The sequence below is a fragment of the Spermophilus citellus genome, assembly GCF_964194105.1.
Source record: "Spermophilus citellus genome assembly, chromosome: 16".
NCBI classification, from domain to species: Eukaryota; Metazoa; Chordata; class Mammalia; order Rodentia; family Sciuridae; genus Spermophilus; species Spermophilus citellus.
The window spans coordinates 60,236,393-60,257,357 of NC_138196.1; the positions used below are offsets into that span (position 1 = coordinate 60,236,393).

A 20,965-nucleotide genomic window follows, 5' to 3' on the forward strand; every position below is an offset into this window, starting at 1 on the left:
ACTGTGAGAGAGAAACAAGGACAGCTCATGGTGTGCTGCTCTCAGTGACAGGCAGGGGAAATGAATAGCATTCATGCTGAAATATTAAAAATGAAAAAATGTATGAAACCTGGCACATACAAACTGTAGACAAATGCTATTGAAATTCAAGCTGTGGAATAGAGGGAGGAATAAATCACATCGGTCTCAATATTTGCAATATTAAATGCTAAAAACAGCTTTGCATTTTATCTAGGACAACTGCAGTGGGATATTTATTGGTGACTTGAGCCTACTGCTGGAAAACCAGAAAGGATTGTTGTAGGTTGACGGATTGCAGGGCTGTTGTATGAACACGGTGAAGTCAAGTGGTGCTCTTCAGGGTTGATTTGAAACTACCAGTGTGCACATGAAGGCAAAAATAACTTTTAGGATGTAAATTATTATGTAAATTAGTTGTGCTGTTTGAAGTATCCAGTCCTTTGCTCTTCCTGGAGCTATAGTCTGTGCAAATATCTATCCAAATAAACTGTTGCATCAATTTTTTGTTGCTATGACCCAAATACTGGACAAGAACAACTTAGAGGAGGAAAAGTTTATTTGGGGCTCATGGTTTCAAAGGTCTTAGTCCATGGTTAACTCTCTCCATTGCCCTGGGTCCAAAGTAAAGCAGAACATCATGGTGGAAGGGTGTGGCAGAGGGAAACTGCTCAGTTCCTGGTAACCAGGAAGCACAGGGGTGGGGCGTGGGGGGGGCAAGAGATAGAACTCAAGTCCATGCCCCAGTGACCTTCTTCCCCAGCCATGCCCCACCTGCCTCCAGTTACCACCCAGTAGTCTGTTCATATTATCAATCTAAATGGATTATTGCACTGATTAACTTCTGGACATTGCTGCATTGCCTAACACGTGGGCTTTTGGGTATATATCAGATTCAAACCATAACAGCTATATTTCATTGCCAATAAAACTTGCTTCAGAAAATGTAGAAAATGTTTTCTGGATGTTTCTAGCACAGTCAGCTCTTGGGCCTGCTTTCCCTACTTGGTTATTAGATCACAATCAAAATCTTCTGGCTCAAAACTAACATGGCTCCCAAATGTCCTCAGATATTGTATAGTTTGCACATGATTTATCTCCCTAAAATCCATAGGCTGGAAGCATGGTCCTCAATTTAATGGTATTAAGAGGTGGTGAGAATTTTAAGAGAGAGGTGGGGCGTAGTGAAAAGTAATTAAGTCAATGAGCTACCACTCTTAGAAGGGATTAAGTGGGTTAAGTCTCATAGGACTGTATTAGTTAAAAACAAAAGAAATTTTTAGAAATTTTTAAAAAGTGAGATTACTCATGCATTTGGTCTGTTTGCACTGTTTGTAGCTACTACTGTGGCCCCCATCAATGTAATGCCATCTTCCTTGAAGATCTCACTAGATATTGCCTCCAGAGCTTAGATTTTTCAGCCTTCAAAGCTGAGAGTCAAAATAAGTTTTATTTCTTTATAAAGTTCCAACCTTAGGTATTTTGTTATAGCAACAGAAAACAGACTAAGACAGGCATCTAATTCACACACACACACACACACACACACACACACACACACGGAAAACAGTACATAAAATCACACATTCCTTTCAGAAGAAAGAAAGGAGAAGTCGATTGCTCTCTGTTTCCTCAGTCATTAATTCAGCTGTGTTACTAGAAAGCAATTTGAAGAATGAGAAAAATTATCAGTCTATCAGTACTCTTTTTGGAGACAAGAATTTTTAGGTTACCTAGGATGATCTCTGGAAATGTAAGAATACATTTATTTTTTTTTTTTAATCCACAAAAGGACTTGCAATCTAATGTATAAGCAGAAAGGGTAAAATGCTTATGGTAAAGCTAAGAAGACTTGAATTTTATTTTTCCTCATCAGTTCTCTTTGCACCATGTAGAGCAATCAGCTTTTTCAGAGAATATCTTTCACCATCTGCATCTTCAGCAAGAGCCAAGGAAAGAGATTTAAAATCACTACTTGAAAACTCAGAAATTATGACAAGCTACTATCTTTTCATAGCATGTGTCTGCCCACTTCCTTTCTTGGGCCCTCTTTCCTTCTTTCTTTCTCTGGCTCTCTCTTCCTCTCATTTATACAAGCCTGTTATTGGTAAAATGCAATCTGATATATAAGGTTAGTCTTACCTGAGATTTCTAAATTGTTGAACTTTGATTCAAGTGAATGAAACAAAACTCAAAACCATTTATTCTTCAAGTAAGTTGTATCCTATCTTCCATTGTTGTAAACAATATTGACTCCCCCCGAAAACTGGAGAAATTCTTGCATTAAGTGTCTTATAATTCTGTTATTTAAGTACTGAATACCTTATTTTTGTGTGATGTAAGTTTAATATTAGAGTGACCAAAATTCAAATTTGAATCCCTTTACTCACTGGCTGTGTAGCCTTAAGAAGCTGTTTAACTTTTGAAAGCTTCAAGTTTTCTCACACGAAAGAATGCTGTCCTCAGACATGTTGCAAATGTTAGAAATCACAAAAATCGCTAGCTCCATACCTAGAACATAGTAGGTACACAAGTAGTTATAAGCAAGTTACTATGATTAGTTTTATAAACTGATAATTATAATATTGTAGTAAGCCATTTAAATAGTATGGAAAGCATGCAAAGAACAAAAACCTCAAATCCCACTATTTGGAGATAATCATTAACATTTTCAAATATATGTCTGGAGTTGTTCTATGCATATATTTATGAGTATTCTAAAATGCAAGAGTATGCTCATCATGCTATTTTGTTTTATACTTCTATCATTTTATCATAAATAACTTTCCATTGTTAACAAGAATTATTTACATGATTATTAAGTGCTATATACTATTTCTGATTTTGAACACTTTAAAAATATTTTTAGTTTTAGATGGACACAATATCTTTATTTTATTTATTCACATGTGTGAGGCAAGTGCTCAAGTACCATTGAGCTACAACCCCAGTTCTGTTTTTGAACATTTTTATAACTGATTTTCTTCTAAAGTGGACAATTAAATAAGAAGAGTTGCCAGGCATGGTGGTGCATGCTTATTATTTCAGTGACTTAGGAGACTAAAGCAGGAGGTTCTAAATGTTGAGGCCAACTTTGGCAATTTAGGGATAACCTGTTTCAGAATTTTACAAAAGTTAAAAAAAGAAGAAAAAATGTAGCTCACTGGTAGAGTGCCCTGGATTCAGTTCTCAGCCACACACATACACATACACACACATACCATGACTGGGCCCAGTACAGGGTGCCTGTAGTCACAGATACTTGGGAGGCTGAGACAGGAAGATTACTTGAACTCAGGAGTTTGAGACGTGCCTGGACAATATATCCAGAGCCCATCTCAAGACAACACCATACATTATTTATGTTTAGACAAACTGGATGGAAAAGGAGAATATTTTCAATTAAAAATCTTTCAAAATATTAAAAACAAATTAAATTAATTACCTACCACAACCAAATTGAGTTTATAGCAGGAATGCAAACATTTTAACATCAGAAGACCTACAAATGTAATTCTCTAATGTGTTAATGGAGATAATATATACAATCATCTTTATATAGAAATAATTTGCAACATGCTTAAGATAAGTGGCTCTCTGCAATATGAAATAGAACTTATTTAAACAGATAAAATACATATATCAAAACCTACTACAAACATCACACAATGGTAAAACCATCAAAGAATTCCTTTTAAAAATAGTGTTCAATTAAACATCACATTTGTGATCCCAGATTGCCAGTAAGATAGATAAAATAAACAAAAGTATATGGATTGGAAAGAGAATTTTCTTTTTAAATGTAAAGAAACACAAGTCACCAAGGAAAAATTGGTTATAAGAACTCCATTTAGTATCTTACCATGAAGAGAGTGAAATGCAAACCACACTGTAAAAAGATATTGGTAATACATTTATGTGCTGAAGAATTAGTCTTCAGAACTTAACAACATCTGTAGAATAGAACCCAAAGCAAACAACATTGAGAACTTGAGCATAGCATGTGAATAAGCACTTTTCACAAGAGGAAAACCCAAGGCCAGTAAGCCTGAAAGTGCTCTCAATTTTTGAATACGGAAGGAAATATCTATTAAAGCAGATATATAGTTTTCATTTGAATTTAAATATTTTTGGCAAACTTTATATAAATTTTCAAATATCATTGAAGATATAGAGCAGAGTACTTCCAGACAGTTCATATGGAAGTTTAAAATTGGCACAAGGGTTTTGAAGAGTTTCTGATATATTTTCATATCTCATAATATTGAATATGTACCTAATATCATTTCCCACTCAACAATCCCACACCAGGATATGTATGTATGTGTGTATGTATATATATATATATATATATATACATACATACACACATGTATATATATATATGTGTGTGTGTGCGCGTTTGAGTACACATGTATTATATATATATATATATATATATATATATATATATATATATACTTCTATATATGCACAAGGAGACATGTATAAGAGTATTTATGGTAAATTTTTTAGTATTTTCAAAATTAGCATAGCAAATGTTCATTAACAGAATAGATCCACATATGTCGTCAAAAATTTGAGAAAAAGTTGTGGAAAGATAAATAAACAAGTTCAGTATCCTTTGTGTGAAATGATCAAGATTGGACGTTTAGATGTTAGAATATTTGCAAACATTTAATGAGTTATCTGGGGAATGTGATTTAAGTCTGAATCCTAAATTTACTTAGGTTTCATATGCACCTTATCCACATAGCCTAAAGGTGACTTTATATAATAGTTTTAGTGCTCTTGACTTTAGACTTGACCTATGACCTGAGGTCTGCTGTAGAATTTTTAACTTGTGGCACCAAGTTGTTAAAAATTTCAGATTTTGGAGCATTTTCAGTTTTGAGATTTTAAGATTGGGCATATTTAACCTGTAATATAATACCATCCATATACAATCAAAGCTTGAAAAACAAACAATACAAAATAAAGTGTGTGTATGAGTGTGTGTGTGTGTGTGTGTGTGTGTGTGTGTGTGTTTAATTTTGAAGAAAACACACAGGAATAAGAATAACCCAAATTCTCCTAGCAGTTCAGAAAGCTGGGGCAGGAGGATCTCGAGTTCAAAGCCAGGCTCAGCAAAGCAAAGTGCTAAGCTTCTCAGTGAGACCCTGTCTTTATATAAAATACAAAATAGGGCCAGGGATGTGTCCCTGAGTTCAACCCCCAGTTCCTCCCCCCAAAAAATCCTCAAATTCTTAGTGATTAGCAGGAGGCAAAATTGGAGGAGATGAAAAGGAGAGGAATACAATTAAAGAAGGCATAGGATTCCTTTATATTTTATTTTGTGCACAATTTGGTAGATATGCAGGTGTTTATTATTGAGGTTTTATATTGCATCTGAAAAGTTAATTTTAATTTAAGATAAAAGAAAATAAGAAAAGAACTATTCATAATGTTTTAGCTGCTAAATTGTTTCATTGAGTAGGGTTTTAAAGTAAAAAATCATCTATTAAAATCTCTGGATTTTTACAGAAATACTTGGATACTAACTGTGTTTTTAACTAGTTCTACCAAAACATATTCCAAATCCCAAATAACTTTCTCTATTTCCACTCCCTATAGTGGTTTTAATCTGAAACCACCTTTCTTTGTTGAGTTATTGATGTTTAAAATTAGTATATTAGTATATTTAAATTGTATGATCTTTAAATATGAGAATCATTTCTTCAGCTGTTGTGTCCCTTATAGCAACTGGCAGTAGATTACACACACTGGTTTGTTGTGGTGGTTTTTTGATGAATACAAATATTTATGTTGAAATAGGACTTGATGACAGGGAAGTCAGCCCATACTAAATGTTCTTGGTTTGGTAGACTGGGGAAGTTCAAAGAATGGACTTTGGAGTTAGAATACCTCAGTTTGAATTCTAGCCTCATTTGTACAAATATTTATACTTTCTGCTTCTATTTCCTCATCTATAAAATTTTCTCATATTCTGTAGTCATTCATTGAATGAATACAAACAAGTTGAGTGACTTATATAGTTTACTTTTCGATGAGTCCAATTTAGCATTTTTGAGACCCTAAAGAAGTATCTTGGGCCATTCTTTATTAGGTCTATTTGAATTAATGTTTGAATTTTGAGCAATAGACAAGCTACTGCTACTTACCCATTGCATCTTGGAAGCCTAGTTTTTACTTATGATGGTTTCTGCAGTGTTTTCTAGAAAACATGATTACCCAAGAAAAACTTTTGTTTTCTATCATTTTGGAGAGAGGCATATTAGAAACTAGTTAGAAGTTTTAATATTTGTGTCAACTCTTAGCTTGTATGAAGATATGAACACTTATAACTGGTTCCTTCTTCCTATTTTAAAAGGGCAACTTTGGTCTATGGAGAGTCATCCTTGAATTTTTGTATCTCTCCTTTCTTTTATCTGTGCTTATGACAATAAGGCTCCCCTTTTAATGGGAAACAGGGCAAATATTTTCATTGTTCCCTTTTTGTTTCACTGTTTGCTCTTTGAAATACAATTTTGTCATTCTATCATCAACTTTTAAGGCATGGCATTTCTTATATATGAACATAACATATTCTCCTGGAATTGCTCTAAGTTACGTTAACACTTAAAAATGTTTTGTGGAAGCTGCTAAACATAAGATAAGGTATATTTTAAGCCACTGAATTCATTCATTCATTTATTTATCTATCATTCATTCATTCATGCATGCATTCAACAAATATTTTTTTGAAAGCTCACTGTTTCCTTGGGTTGTGGGAGGTAGAAGTATAGATCTAATGGGGCTTAGAGGCTGGAGGCTGTGTAGAAGAAATATGCAGAATGAAAACTTTGGAATATCACACTGTAATGACATATGCTCTGTGTACCAAAGGAGGCCTATTCTGTGGGATAGGGAAGTTTCACCTGAGGATAATGTCCCAGCTGAGATCTAAGGAATAAATCAATCTGGTGACCTGGGGCTACAGGGAAAAGTGCTTTAGGCAGAAGGAACAAATTGAAACTTTTGAGAAATTAGTAAGGGAAGAAGAACAGTAGGGGTTGGAAGAAGATGGGTTTCCTCCAGGTCGTATCCCATCTTTCTGTCCATTCTAGGTGGTTGAATGTCATCCTAAGAACACCAGGAAATAAGTGACCAAGTGTAAACAGGCTATGACATTGTTGTGGCAGGATGCCTGGCTAACTGTGAAAATATGGTACTAACAGACTGGAGAGAAAAGGTATTGGTATGAAATGCTTGAGGGACCAAGGATAAAATAAGCACAGGATGCTACAGAGGACCAGGGTAATTTCTTGGAATTAAACACTAATGGTTTTCCCATGGTCTCCCCTTTAGACTCCAGCTTTGTAGGACTCATGTTAAATCTGAGGAGGGTCTTTCTCTTTCTTTATTTAACTCCAGGAAATTTGGGGACCACAATTTGAATTAGAATTGGATTTTCCTTCATAGACTACTAAAAACCTTGGGGAGAAGATGCCTAATAAACTAAGTAAGAGAGGGCTTACCCCCTGTCACCAGGCGTTAGTCATTACATGTAGTCAGAAGAATATCTCTCCTATGGGCCTTTGTGTGTTCAGTTTCAGTAGTCTAGGATAACTTTCCTTTCTCACCTGCGCTCTACCAGATTCTTTCCTGGCTATTTTTATCTCTCTTAGGTGAAAGGTCTTCTGCTTTGATCAGGTCAGATAAAACTGTACCTTCTGGAAGATGAGGGAACTTTCAAAACTATCAAAACTAAATATTAGGTTAGATATTCCTGTTTTAGTTTCCTGTAACATCTTGTGCTTGCGTGACACTTATTAGGTAGCACTTGTTATTTAGCATTATGATTTGGGGACTGTCTTGTGATGCTAGGTTCTAAGCATAATTAGATCAGAGATTTGTCTCTTTTTACCTACTTAAGTTCCTTTTTATGTAGGAATGCTTAATAAACATTTGTTCAATTAAGAATGAAAGGAAGGCTGTAGGCTGTGGTGCACCCCTGTAATCCCCGCATCTCTGGAGGCTGAGGCAGGAGGATCGCGGGTTGGAAATCAGCCTTAGCAATTTAGTGAGGCCCTAAGCAATCTATCCAGACACTGTCTCAAAATAAAAGATAAAAAGAAAAGGGCTGGGGATGTGGATCAGTGGTTAAGTGCCCCTAGTTCAATCTCAGTACCAAAAAAAAAAAAAAGGAGGAGGTTACAAAATGACAAGTATAGCAAGACTTGTGAATGCCATGACCATTCTGTGAATTGACTGTTTTGAATAATTACATAACTCTAAAGAGTGTCATTTTAATTTTATGTGTATATTTTACATTTTACATATATATGTAAAATATACTTTCTACCCTTGGTGGTGCTTTTGGTTTTTTTTAAAAAAAATTACGGAAGTCAATTGTTGACCCTAGAGTGTAAAGCAGCAGTGTGGCCTTTTTCTTTGTCAAAATGTGGGAAAAACCAACCAAGACATTTTATTCTTGAGATGATACTGCATCTGTCTCTGTCTCTGACTCTCTCCTCTGTCTCTCCCCTTTCTCTATCAGCAAAAATACAGTTTCTAAGCAGTGTTTATATCTGTTAGTTCTGTACACTATACTTGATTCACATAATCATATTTCCCACATGTCCGCTTTGTTCTCTGACTCAGAAACCATGAACATTTTTTTCTCATGTTTTACAGTTGATGCTGAACTTGGAATGACCAATTTCTTGTTTAATCTGTAACTCTGTTTACTTGACTATGTTTTGAATTTTGAATCACAAAGATAACTGCCCTATGTAATAGAAGAACGACTAGATATTTACTCAGTTCACATAGTATGTTTATCCACAAGATAAGATGGACCATTAAAGAAAGAGTTCTCTCTAACTTAAATAAGAAAAGTGAGAGGGACTTAAATGACAAATATGTCTTCTAGCTTACACATAAAAAATGATACATATTATAAATATTGCTTAGGTGATATTTGAAAGGGAAATATCACTTGACATTTGTGATCATAGCTTTTTAACTATGTAGTGAACTTATAATCATGCATTTTGAATACATGACTAAGAGTAGAATGAAGCAAATGTAATGTGTATAATGAAAAGAATATTAGTTGAGGCACCATGGCCTTCTCGACTTGTTGTGGGTAATGGAGATACAGAGGGATCATCTTTGCCAGCAATTAAGGTTCATAACAGTGTATGTGGAATTCATAGTTAATGGACCCTAAGATCAGTCATTTTTCTTTTTCTAGTTCATTTCACATACTTGGATATTCTAAATATTTTTACTTCAAATGAGAACAGATCTTTAGAAAATAATCCTAAAGTCAACAAGCATTCAACCACAATACTTCAACTGCTGTCCTTTAGGAGAAGGGAAAATGGAGAGCTACTGTGTAGTAGGTACAGTATCTCAGTTTAGAAAGATAAGAAAGTTCTGGAAATGGATGGTAGAGATGACTGTATAACAATGGGAATGTACTTATTACCACAAAACTATAGACTTAAATAATTAAAACGATAAAGTTTTACATATATTTTACCACAATAAGACAAAAGATGAGTCTTGGCTTACCAGCAGTTGAGTTTTGCTAGAATGTTATATGTGCCTGTGTTTTTCTTCAACTGTTTGGCAGGAGTCCATTAGACTGAAGTGGAGGTAGATCTTTGTATATTTACAAAGTTGCTATAAGTGTCTATTGTCTATTTTTAGAAACAATTGTTGAGTGGGAAAAAAATGTCTCTTCTAGTGGAAAAAGTTGATGATTACAGGAATGTATTGTTTTGTTGCATTTTCTGGAAGAAAAAAAATACTTTCCCTTCATCTTATCCAGGAAATAATTTTAATTTTTTCTTTTCTCTATAGTTTCCCTCTCTTTTGCTTTACTTGTACAGTGAAAAAGAAAGCAAAGAACTGAAGATGATTTTTGAACGCTGAAGGCACTCATAGTCATTTACTAGCCCTATCCCTTGGTGTCCTTAAGTGTCAATTTTCCCCTAACATATAGTTTGGGAAACAATGCTTTCCCCATTTGCCTTACAAATGGGAGAGTGCATGTGAATATATTTTATAGATTATAAAGTATTATAAACATTTCAGGAAATGTTGTTATTTTCATGGGTAGTACTATTAATAATTTGTTTCACTAACGATTTCTGTGATATAATGTGAATAAAGAATATAAATGAGAAGTGATGCTCCTTCTGTTTTGACTGTATGCCAGGTTATGTCAGCCTAGGGATGAATTGAAGCAGAGAGACTGCTATGATTGGGCTCTTTTGATTTCCCTTATGGTTTCTCTCTCAATCTGTTCCCTAAGCAAGCAATTCTCTCAAAAGCACTTGAATACATACCACACACACACACACACACACACACACACACACACACACATTCAGAGAGAGGTTTTGAGCTATTGAAATAAATTGGAATCATCATTATCTTTGGGTTAAAAAAAGCAATAGCAAGTGATAATGGAAACAGGAAAATTGAACATTCATTTATGATCAAATGGAATGCACACTTGTCTTTCCTCTAAATACTTGCTTTTGAAATGATTTAGAGGGTGGTGTGCAACATGTTAATGACGTACTTTACAGAATGTATGTGAACTATTTGCTATTATGCAAGAAACTTATGCTGTGGATAATGAGGATGTGAATTAATATTTTTCACAGTTGTAGTTGTGTATGTGTATGTTTGTGGTGTGTGTGTGTGTGTGTGTGTGTGTGTGTGTGTGTGTGTGTTTGAGCCTTTCCTCTATGCTTGCTTATTTGAGACAGGAATGCGTAAGTCTTCCTTCCTTTATACCCTAGTAAAGGTTTGTGTTGCCTTGAAAGAGACACTGTTTATTTCCTTGTATACCTCTTGTGAAGTATTGAAACTCTGATTGTGTCTTGTCACTCAATAGGTTGAAGTACAAATGCTAATTTATTGCCAGACTGCAGCATTGTGGTTCGAATTCCAAATCAGACTGCAGATTTCCATTATAAATTGCTACCCTGTTTTTCCTTATCTAGAATTCCTTCCTTCTTTTTATCACCCTACTCATTCCTCAATAAGGACCCTTTAAAAATTCTCTTTCAAGAGAGTCCCATTTGAAATCAGCAGTTTAGTGGGATAAAATCATAACAATAAATTACAAAGACATCAATAGATTCCTTTTTCCCCCAGTGGTTTTCCTCCTTTCATGTAGGAGTCCTATAGCACTAAGTAAGACACTTGCTTAAAACATGTATCTCTCAGGCTTAAAGGTTTATACTTAGTCCTTTGAAAACCTTGCTTCTGTTTCTTTTCAAATGTGAAAGATGTGAGCTTACAGGTCCTCTCTTAATAATAACCTTTTAGAAATAAACCCTGAGATAGTATAATTGCATCCCTTCTTGGCACCTTTAAATCAAATTAACTAGATACTTAGAGAGGAGAGAGAACAGGAAAACACATTTTTGCAACGCATCTGACTGGGTGAGAAGCAACTGCTGCAGCATAAAGAACCGACGGGATCTGGGCTTTCCCACTCTGGTAGCAAAGGGGGGTGGATTATGGGTTGGTGGTCTGCTTCATGTTAGGAGGACACCCCTCCATCTGTTCACAGCTCAGCCTGTTTCCAATTTAAAGCCCAGATTTCAATACAAACCTCAATTTCTTTCCCCCATTTTAAATGCAAAGCAAGGCTTATGAATCATAGTGTCTTTGCTCCTGGAATTCAGACCACATTTCCCCCCAAAATTCTCAGGCTGTTTGTTTGAATACCTGCTTACTGTGGTACACAATGGGCAGCTTTGAGAAGAAAAATTGATAATCTTCACGGAAGAGTAATTTGAATGAAATTACACTTGACAGCCAGTCTCCAAGCAAACAAGAGGAGCGAGGGAGCCTTAGCTAAGCTCTAAGGACTTGCCCAAGCCACTGCTGTTGGAGCTTCCCAGGGAAAAAAAAAAAAGTCACCAGTTTTTTCAACATCTAATTGAGCTTTTGATTAATTCCGTGTACCAGATTCTACTGAAGAAAGGTAGCCATGGAAGAGAATATGGAAGAGGGACAGACACAAAAAGGTACTGTGCTAAAAAGGGTTTATTTGTAACTAAGTAATTATTTTGCAGTTTCCTTGTTTGCTTTAGACACTTGCCAGTAAGGCTAATGAATGTTTCTCTCTTGGAAGGCGTTTTTTTCCCCTCTCCTTTAGTCTGATCCTCACTTGCAGTAATGTCTGGCATGAATGTTGTCATTATTTGCAAGTCTTTCAGATATAAGTATCCAAATGCAGAATCAAGCATTAGTGATAAGAGCATTGTGGTATTGTGAACTGTTCCTTAGACCAGTCTTTGTTAACCTTCATTTATGTTATGTTTTCACGGTTGTCGAGCTCCGTCAAGAGATTCATGGTGTGAGCCACAAACACAATATTTGGAGCAAGTTGCAGTTGAATCTGATGATGTAACCATTATCGATACCTTTGCATGGCCATCTGATAGAACAAAGACCAAGATCATTTATTATATTTTGGCTGGTGCACCTTTTTAAACAATCTCTTTTCTTTTTCTTTGTATGAATGCAGTATGGTTTTAATATAGATGGGGGAAAGTTCATGGATTTTTCAGAGCATATATGTAATGACATTTAGGTTTTCTTTTCTATATGGTTGACCGTAATCAACTTCTGGGTAATAAATTTTAAGAAAATTTTCTGATGCATCAAAAAAGCTTGCATAGGTCTGTCTGGCTATATCACTTAATGGGAAATTGCCATTTTTATAGGTTAATACTTGGCCAATGTTGGCAATTTAAATGACTCAAATGCCTCTGTTTTTTATGTGTCAGTGATAGCTTCAGAGAGAACTGGCTTTCATCCCAACATAGGCAGCGTTTTTCTCTCCTATTTGCTCTCAGGCTTATGTAATGTTACAGAAAATGCTCTTGTTTTCTTAGGATTGAAACAGTAACACAGGTAATAATTAAGAGTAGTATTAAAAAAGATTTAGCTGTCAATAAAGTTGATTTTAAAAGTATACAAATGCATTTTTTAAACTGCATTTTATATATAAAATAGGTGGTTTGGAAGTATAGTGTGGATTTTCCTATTTTGAGATATTGAGATATGCTGCGTCTTCTCACTTAACACACACACACATTGAGATATATGTGGTGTACACACATATGTAATCCGAGAATTGATAATAAGTGCATAAAGGATTTATCAAACAATAGAGAAAATAATAAAATAATAGATAAGCTGATCTTCAAGTTTTAGTCTTTACTATCCTTATTAGTGATACTCTGTAATAGAAATGCAATAACCTACGTAAATGTAATATGATCTATTTTTTTAATTAAAAACTTCAACTACCTTTAGTATATGCACTAGTAACCTAGGTGCTCATTGGTGATTTTAAATGGCAAATTTTCTTGCTAATTTCTGTCCTTATAAAGACTCTCAATAGACTATGTCATTTTATGAATAATATATCTTAGTTTAATTTATTTTCTAGCACATTATGTTACTGCTTTTTGGCTATTCAGTTTGTATAAGGAAAGATAAGCTGATTACTTCACATGGAGAAAAGATATTCATTACATGAAATAAAACCTTGAGTTAAATCATGGATTGTGGTAACAGGTTGGATGTGTCTGAGCAAGCCTGGGTAGATGCAGGAACAAGAAAAATGATGTAATTAGTTATGATGTTGTTTTCTCAGGTAACACTGAGAACCTTGCTCTCACGGGGGTGGGGCAGTAGGCTGAGAGGGGGACTTGCCTCTCATGGTGGGTTTCTCATCATTAAGGTGTGTATAGAAAATCAGGATCAGTGGTGGAAAACAATTTCAAATCAGAAAAACTGTAATGGTCTGTAAGCACATAGACATATATAATTATTTTTCTTGTAAAAGAAGATTTAGTCCCCTTCATTCCTAATCTGTTTGCCTGCATTATGCCCATAATGCCTTTTCTGTGGAAATAAGTTGTTAGAAAGTTACATTTGAATATAAAATGATCTTTCTACATGTGTGGGGTAAGGGGAAGGATTTGAAAATGTGATGTGAAAAGGATTTAAGTTGGAGGAACTACTATCTTGACAAGCATACAAGGGTCTGGGCAGACAGATATGATCCATCTCCTGTAAAGGGCAGCACTGTGTTTTTCACCCTGTTTTTCTTGATCTACATGGAAATTTCACTAAGAATTCAGATACCAAGAGTTCCCCTCCATTTGGAAGATGCTTTCCTGACCCTTCTTAGGCTTTAATTTTTTTTTTTTTTTTTTTTTTAGTATATAACAATGTTGTTTCTTGATCAGTTTGTTTAAGGAAAGATAAAGTGAATATTTTAAACAGCAAATGATATTCATTACATTTAATAAAACCTTGAGTTAAATCATAGATTGGGGTAGTAGGTTGGATGTGTCTGAGCAAGTCTTAGAAGATTCTGGAACAAGAAAAATAATGTAATTAGTTATATATATATTTTTTTTCTCTCAAGTAACTGAAAATCCTTCTGTCATAGGGGCAAGAAGCAGCTATTCTTTCCTGTTTTAACTCAGAAGGACTTAGAATTATATCAGTGTTCACCCATATCACCTTCCAAATTCAACTGGACTGTAAAAAGGAAGTCAGTGGTTTTATTATTTAAAGAAACATACATGGTTGAAACTTAGAGATGTAAAATGATCCAACATAAAAATATGTATTTTATATATATAAAATACCCCCCCACACACACACACACACTAAGTCTGTAAAAGGTAATTCAGAGCAGTCCTATTTTCATCTTGATTTAACTCTCTGTGTTCAGCCCAGGAGGGAGGATGATTTAAAAGTTTGGGTGACTTCAATCTGCTTCTGTTCAATCAGCTCATGTTTTGATGTGAAACTGAAATGAGGTCATTAATCTGTTGCTTCATCCATTTCTGCAGCCCTTGTCAAAGGTGAGTATTTCATTGTGGTCATGAAATTCTAGTGTTTTAAAAATCATGTAGTTCTTGTAAAGCATGCCCTGTAAATGAAAACCAATTACTGTTGCTTGTATTCAACCAAAGCAATAGTGTTCTAGTGCTAAAAAAAAAAAAAAAAGGAACCATAAAAATAGACTGTTTTGAACTTGACCCACAGGTATGGTTATAATAAACCTACCATTATTGTCATCAAAAATCAAGATATATGGTAGCCAAGCCATGAAAACAATGGCTCCAATTAGTGTAGCAAGGTTAACCAAAGTTCATGAAAATATTTTTTTATGAAGATTTAAAAGTTATACTATTCCCTCTTAATCGGTTTGCTTTCTGAAGTTTCAGTTACCCTTAGTCAAATGTAGTATGAAAATATTAAATAAAATATTCCAGAAATAAACAATTTACCGGTTTTAAATTTCATGCTGTTCTGAGTAAAGTGATGAAATCTCATGCCATCCTGCTTCATCCTACATGGTATGTGACTCTCCCTTTGTCCAGTGTATCCAAGCTGTATATGCTACCCACCCAGTAGTCTCTTAGTAGCTGTCTTGATTAGAAAATCAAATATCAACTAAGGACTGTTGATTTTTCACAGTTATCACAGTTCTTGTGTTCAAGTAACCCATATTTTACTTAACAATGGTTCCAAAGCACAAGAGAAGTAATGTAAACAATTCATATATGCCAAAAATAATCTGCCAATGCTTCCTTTAATAAAAAGGTAAAAGTTATGAATACAATTAATAAAGAAAAAAGTCTTATGTTGAGATTGTTAAGAATGAATCTTTCGTATTTGAAAATATTAAGAACGGGCTGGGGATGTGGCTCAAGCGGTAGCGCGCTCGCCTGGTATGCGTGCGGCCCGGGTTCGATCCTCAGCACCACATACAAACAAAGATGTTGTGTCTGCCGAGAACTAAAAAATAAATATAAAAAAAAAAATTCTCTCTCACTCTCTCTTTAAAAAAAAAAGAAAGAAAGCTGTGCTTCCTTGTCATAGACAGATTCTTAAAAAAAAAAAAGAAAAAAAATATTAAGAAGGATAAAATAAATTCATGCTAGTTTTACTGTCACAGCTCAAAGTACAAAAGCTATAGCTATAGCACGTGATAAGTTCTTCCCCGCCACTTTATCTCATTACATCAAGTCATCATGAAAAGGAGAAGGGTAAGTATAAAAATAAGATATTTTGTGGGGGAGAGGGAGAAAGGGGGAGGGGCCATATTTGCATAATTTTTATTGTTATGATATATTATCATAATTGTTCTACTTTATTAGTATTTTTGTTAATCTCTTACCCTGCCTAATTTATAAATTTAACTCCATTAAGGTGTAAACATATAAGAAAACTATCATGCATATAATGTTCAATACTATACATGGTTTCAAGCATCCACTATGGGTCTCAGAACATATTTCCTGCAAATAAAGAGGGACTGCTGTTTACATTTATGACTCATAACCATGAGATTATGTCTGAAACATTTTGGCAAATCCTATGGGGAAAGATGTGAATTTGGGAATTTTGAATGCATGTTTAGGTAGCCAAATGGGCAACCATTTATTTTTAGATAAGTTCAAGGAATGCATTACATATTAGAGGGGATTTTCAGAGGAAGTCTGATGAATCAATGAGTGGAGGCATCGAGGAGCACAAAAGGCAACAGCCTCAGTATTATTTACTAGGTATGATAATCCAGCAGCATACACCTAAGCTGTCAACTTCTCAAGCTGAACCAAAGTCAACCATGGACTTCTTCTCCAACTCTGATGCCTGGATACTAAGTCTTCAATAGCATAAGCTTTTGGTGACCTTCAAGGAATGGCTCACTAGTAGAAGCAGAACATCAGGCTCAGTGTGTACAGAGACCAGTTTCATCAATTCACCTTCATCACTTGGCTGTTTAATGTCATCATTCATCCTTAGCCCGACGCCACTAAATGTCAGCATAGATTTAACTTCTTAAAACAGCAAGACTATCTAGAGGAAAAGGCAGTGTATAGGCTTATTTAGTTATTTAATTTTTGATGGTAATGCCTGTATCATAATTAAAATATATACATTCTTATATTTGACAAGTGAACTAATAATTACTTTTGACATTATACATGTAGTCATGTATATTACTATAAAGGAGTCTTATATGCATGAATGCATATGTCATACATAGGTTGACTGAAAGTCTTTTAAAGTTTTTTGACTAGGTTTATTTTTGCCTTGAAAAATTACTCTAGAACCATATTTTTTCCTTAAGCAGACATATTCTCTGAAGAAGAGACTCCATTAAAATAGTGAAGCAACTTTGGCTGTATCATACTAGCATACTTTGGTCAACCTAAATTGCCCAGTGATTTTAGTAGCAGATACTGCCAAAGGAATTAACTTAAATTAACACATTGACTCTTCACAATAACCTTAAGTGGTATTAACATTGAGGGAACTAAAAATCAAATAGGTTAATTAACTAGAAAAGAGTTACACACTAGAGGAGTAAGTTGTAGAGCTGGGTTCAATATAGTAATTCTGAGTCTAGAATCTGTGCTTCCACCCTGTGCTAGGATCAGAAATGACCTGCTCAGCACACCCCTTTCTAAGCAATTCTGCTGTAGTCACACACTTCTACTCTAGTCAGCCATGTCCTGTCATTTATAACCACATTCTTTACTACCAATTCTGGATTTTGGCAGGATGTGAAGTTTTCCCGAGAGCAATCCATCCTAAGTACACCAACCATTTACTACCTATAAATCCTCCATTTTGGTCCATAAAGATGAGCTAGGTCAATTTAATTCCTCTCTGGAGAACTGGGAAAAGATAATTCTTGATATGTCTCTATTTCTCCAAATATATTTATAAAAGTAATATTCATCCACCACGTAATCTGAGCCCATCTCTATTCATTATAATCAGAAAATATCTAAATAAAAGAAATGCCCAAATGATTTTAGGAGTCTTATGTAAAAGAGGCTTACTGTTAAGAAATTTGCAGGGTTAAACCTGGTGAGTGAACTAAATGTATACCAATTTGTACTTAATTTAAACAGGACACTACTTTTTAGCACTTCTTTGATTATTCTGAATTGTTTCCCTCTTTTGTTTTTACAATTTGAATAACAAATTCACCTTAGACCATTGCCTACTAGTAAATATTGGTAATACAGTACTTTGAGACTATTGAAAAGAAATTTATGACCCAGAATCAATTAAAGTATCTGCTTTATTAACAGGCTTAGAATTTTTAATGCCATGTCTTAAAACCTGTGAACTGGTGGTAAGGAAAATAACAAAGACAACATCAGTACCCTTCTAGCAATGACTGAAATGTAAGAATTAACTAGCATTATTTTGCTTCTTAGATATTATCTACTTGCAGATCTTGAGAAAAGAACTGGTTTTGTCCACCTAAAGGACAAACTTCATCTCAGCAGATGTGGTCATGGGTCTTCTCTTCAGCTGCCAACTCAGAACTTGGATAACAAGGACAGAAAAACCATGAATGTTCACATTTTATAAAGCATATGGAAGGAGGTTGTTTTAGGACTTGTCAGTTATGCTTTGCTGGCACTAAATGTGCTTAACCTGGAGTGGGTTTCTCCATCTAAGAAATTATTTTTACCCTTTCCTGGTATCAAAGATAATTGCAATTTTCTCCTATTAGTGGAGAAAATTAGGTATATTTTTAATTTAGTAGATAACCTGCTATAGTTATTATGGCTGCTTTGGTTTAGATAAAATGTTTTTGAATTTTATCATTTTATGTTTTTATTACACCAGTTACTAATCAGGTCTTATACATCAATGGCGTTATTTATCTTAGATACCCCAAGTGCTCAATAACATGTTCCCAACATTTTCTGAGAAAAAGCGTATGTGCAGAATTTTTATCATCATTGAAATGAGTGTGAATTCGCTTTTTAAAAATGAAAGTGCTTAATATAGTTACTTCATTAACTCCTCCAATGAAACTTTATCTTAAATATTCAAAGAGACTAAATGAGATGTTGAGTGTGGTAGAGTGAGATATTGAGAGTGTCACCTGCTGACAGTTCTTAGAAATTAATTCTTCTTTAATTCATCAGAAAGCAAAGGGTCATGAGGAATTCATAGGGTAGAGGAGATAACTCTATTGCTTCAGTTTTGAACTCTGCCCTCCCCGCCATACATCCTCATCCTCATCCAAAATGCTTGGCAGTTTTCTTCTTCATGCATAGAAGGCAGACTGCCTGGCTTATTTTCAAGTATCATTTTGGATAGCATCCATACTAACAGGTGGCACTGCTTGTGGATTAGCTGACATTATGAAAATAATTCATGTTTCCCCATGTGCTCTCTACTCAAGTTGTGACTGTTGTCTTGGATATTCTTAATCTGAAAGAAAGAATACATTTCTTTTTCTGTGAAAATAAAGAAGATAACTGAGGTGTTTTCTCTAATTGTGAGCATAAATTTAACTTTGGTTACAGATGAAAATCAGTCACTTATTGGAGTCTGTTTATAGAGTTCCTGGAGGATAAAGTTATAATATGCGCAAATCTGATGGTCAAGGGAAAAAGGAAAGATGATTTTTGGCTTTTAGATAATCTGTGATCTTGAAGTATTAAGATATATCAATATGTTGGAACATTAAATACTCTTTTAAGCAAATTTATTTCCAAAATTAAGGAAGACACCTTGGCACATTCTTTAAGTTGCTTAATTTTATGGAATTACATTTCCATCATGCAAAAAATGATGAACTTTCAGTATCTCTGCTTCCACAAAAGAGAGGAATGTGGGGAAATCTGTCCCTGAGAATGAGACTGGGAATCTGAACCATATTGCTCATGTTGCCTACCTTTTTGGAGTAGACATGCTTCTTCTAGGTTCTCAAGTAGAAGTAAGGCAATTCAAGATCTTTGCTAATTATCATTTTCCCTTGATTTTCAATATAAATTTTAATGGTTGGACAAACAGCTTCTATATTTTTAAAATAAAATTTGTTTTCTCCATGAGAAGTTTCCTTTGAATGTTGAATCAGCTATCTCTTCTTAATAGAAAATACAAAGAAAAACTTTACAACTGTACATCCTTACTTTTATTAATGGAAATAAGATTTAGTAAATAATTCAAATAAAAAGCACATGATCTGCCAGTACTACATATTTCTTGTATTGGTGGAAATCTGTTTTAAATTTTAATAGTTTATGCCTTATCAATTTTGCAGTTCAGTTTAGTGATCGCACATCAGAAACAAAGCTAGGTGTGTTTAACAATGTGTTTTGTTTTTCAATAAAAAACAGGAGTTGTAACACCTGATATTTAACAATCCCAGCACTGTTTTAAACACTTCACAAGTAGCTTTGTATATTAATATATATCTTAACATTAATGGATGGATACCAATTACAGTTTTCTTGTTAATATCAAATGTTCTTTAACCCTACGGGCATGCTACTTAATTGATGGCCATTTAGTTCAAATTCTACTCCCTAGGGAGCTAGGAGACAATCTCATACAAATATCCAGAGGAGAAAAACTGATTCTAGCTTAATGGATGAAGTAGTCTTCCATTTTAGTTCTGAGAAAGACTACAAAGTAAGCCTAAGAGAGAAAGAGCCAAATGATTTCCCCCATTTATCTCATTAACAAAGTATTGTTCCAATAATAACATTCAAATTCAAAATTTGGAACTGGAAAATAGAAATGTAGTAAATAATTGCATTTATTTATTTATTTGTTTTAAGAATTTAACCTTTATTTTATTTATTTGTTTGTCATTGTTTATTTGTTTTTATGTAGTGCTGAGGAATGAACCCATTGTCTCACCTGTCCTAGGCAAGTACTCTACCACTGAGCTACAACCCCAGCTTAACTTGCATTTATTTTTTTATTAAGACACATTTAAATATTTTCCAACAATTTAGTTTTGAAAAGAAAGACTAAAACATTGAGCACTACAACTCTTAGATATAAAATTGAATATGGTTTGTCATTTAAAACCAACCTTAAGCTCTGAAAAATTGTAATACCTGATATG

The 20,965-nt window shown here is 34.4% G+C and overlaps 1 protein-coding gene across 4 annotated transcripts in view; it reads left to right on the forward strand.

Moving 5' to 3' along the window:
• Nucleotides 1-20,965, forward strand: part of GPM6A (glycoprotein M6A) — a 325,059-nt gene that overhangs the window by 163,571 nt on the left and 140,523 nt on the right. For 2 of the 4 annotated variants that reach the window (XM_081269582.1, XM_081269583.1), the window contains one exon: nucleotides 12,001-12,059. The exons of the other annotated variants lie outside the window; for them this stretch is intronic. In XM_081269582.1, the coding sequence (XP_081125708.1) occupies nucleotides 12,023-12,059 (37 nt within the window). In that variant the 5' untranslated portion in view covers nucleotides 12,001-12,022. The remainder of the gene's footprint in view (nucleotides 1-12,000; nucleotides 12,060-20,965) is intronic. 4 annotated transcript variants of the gene reach the window in all.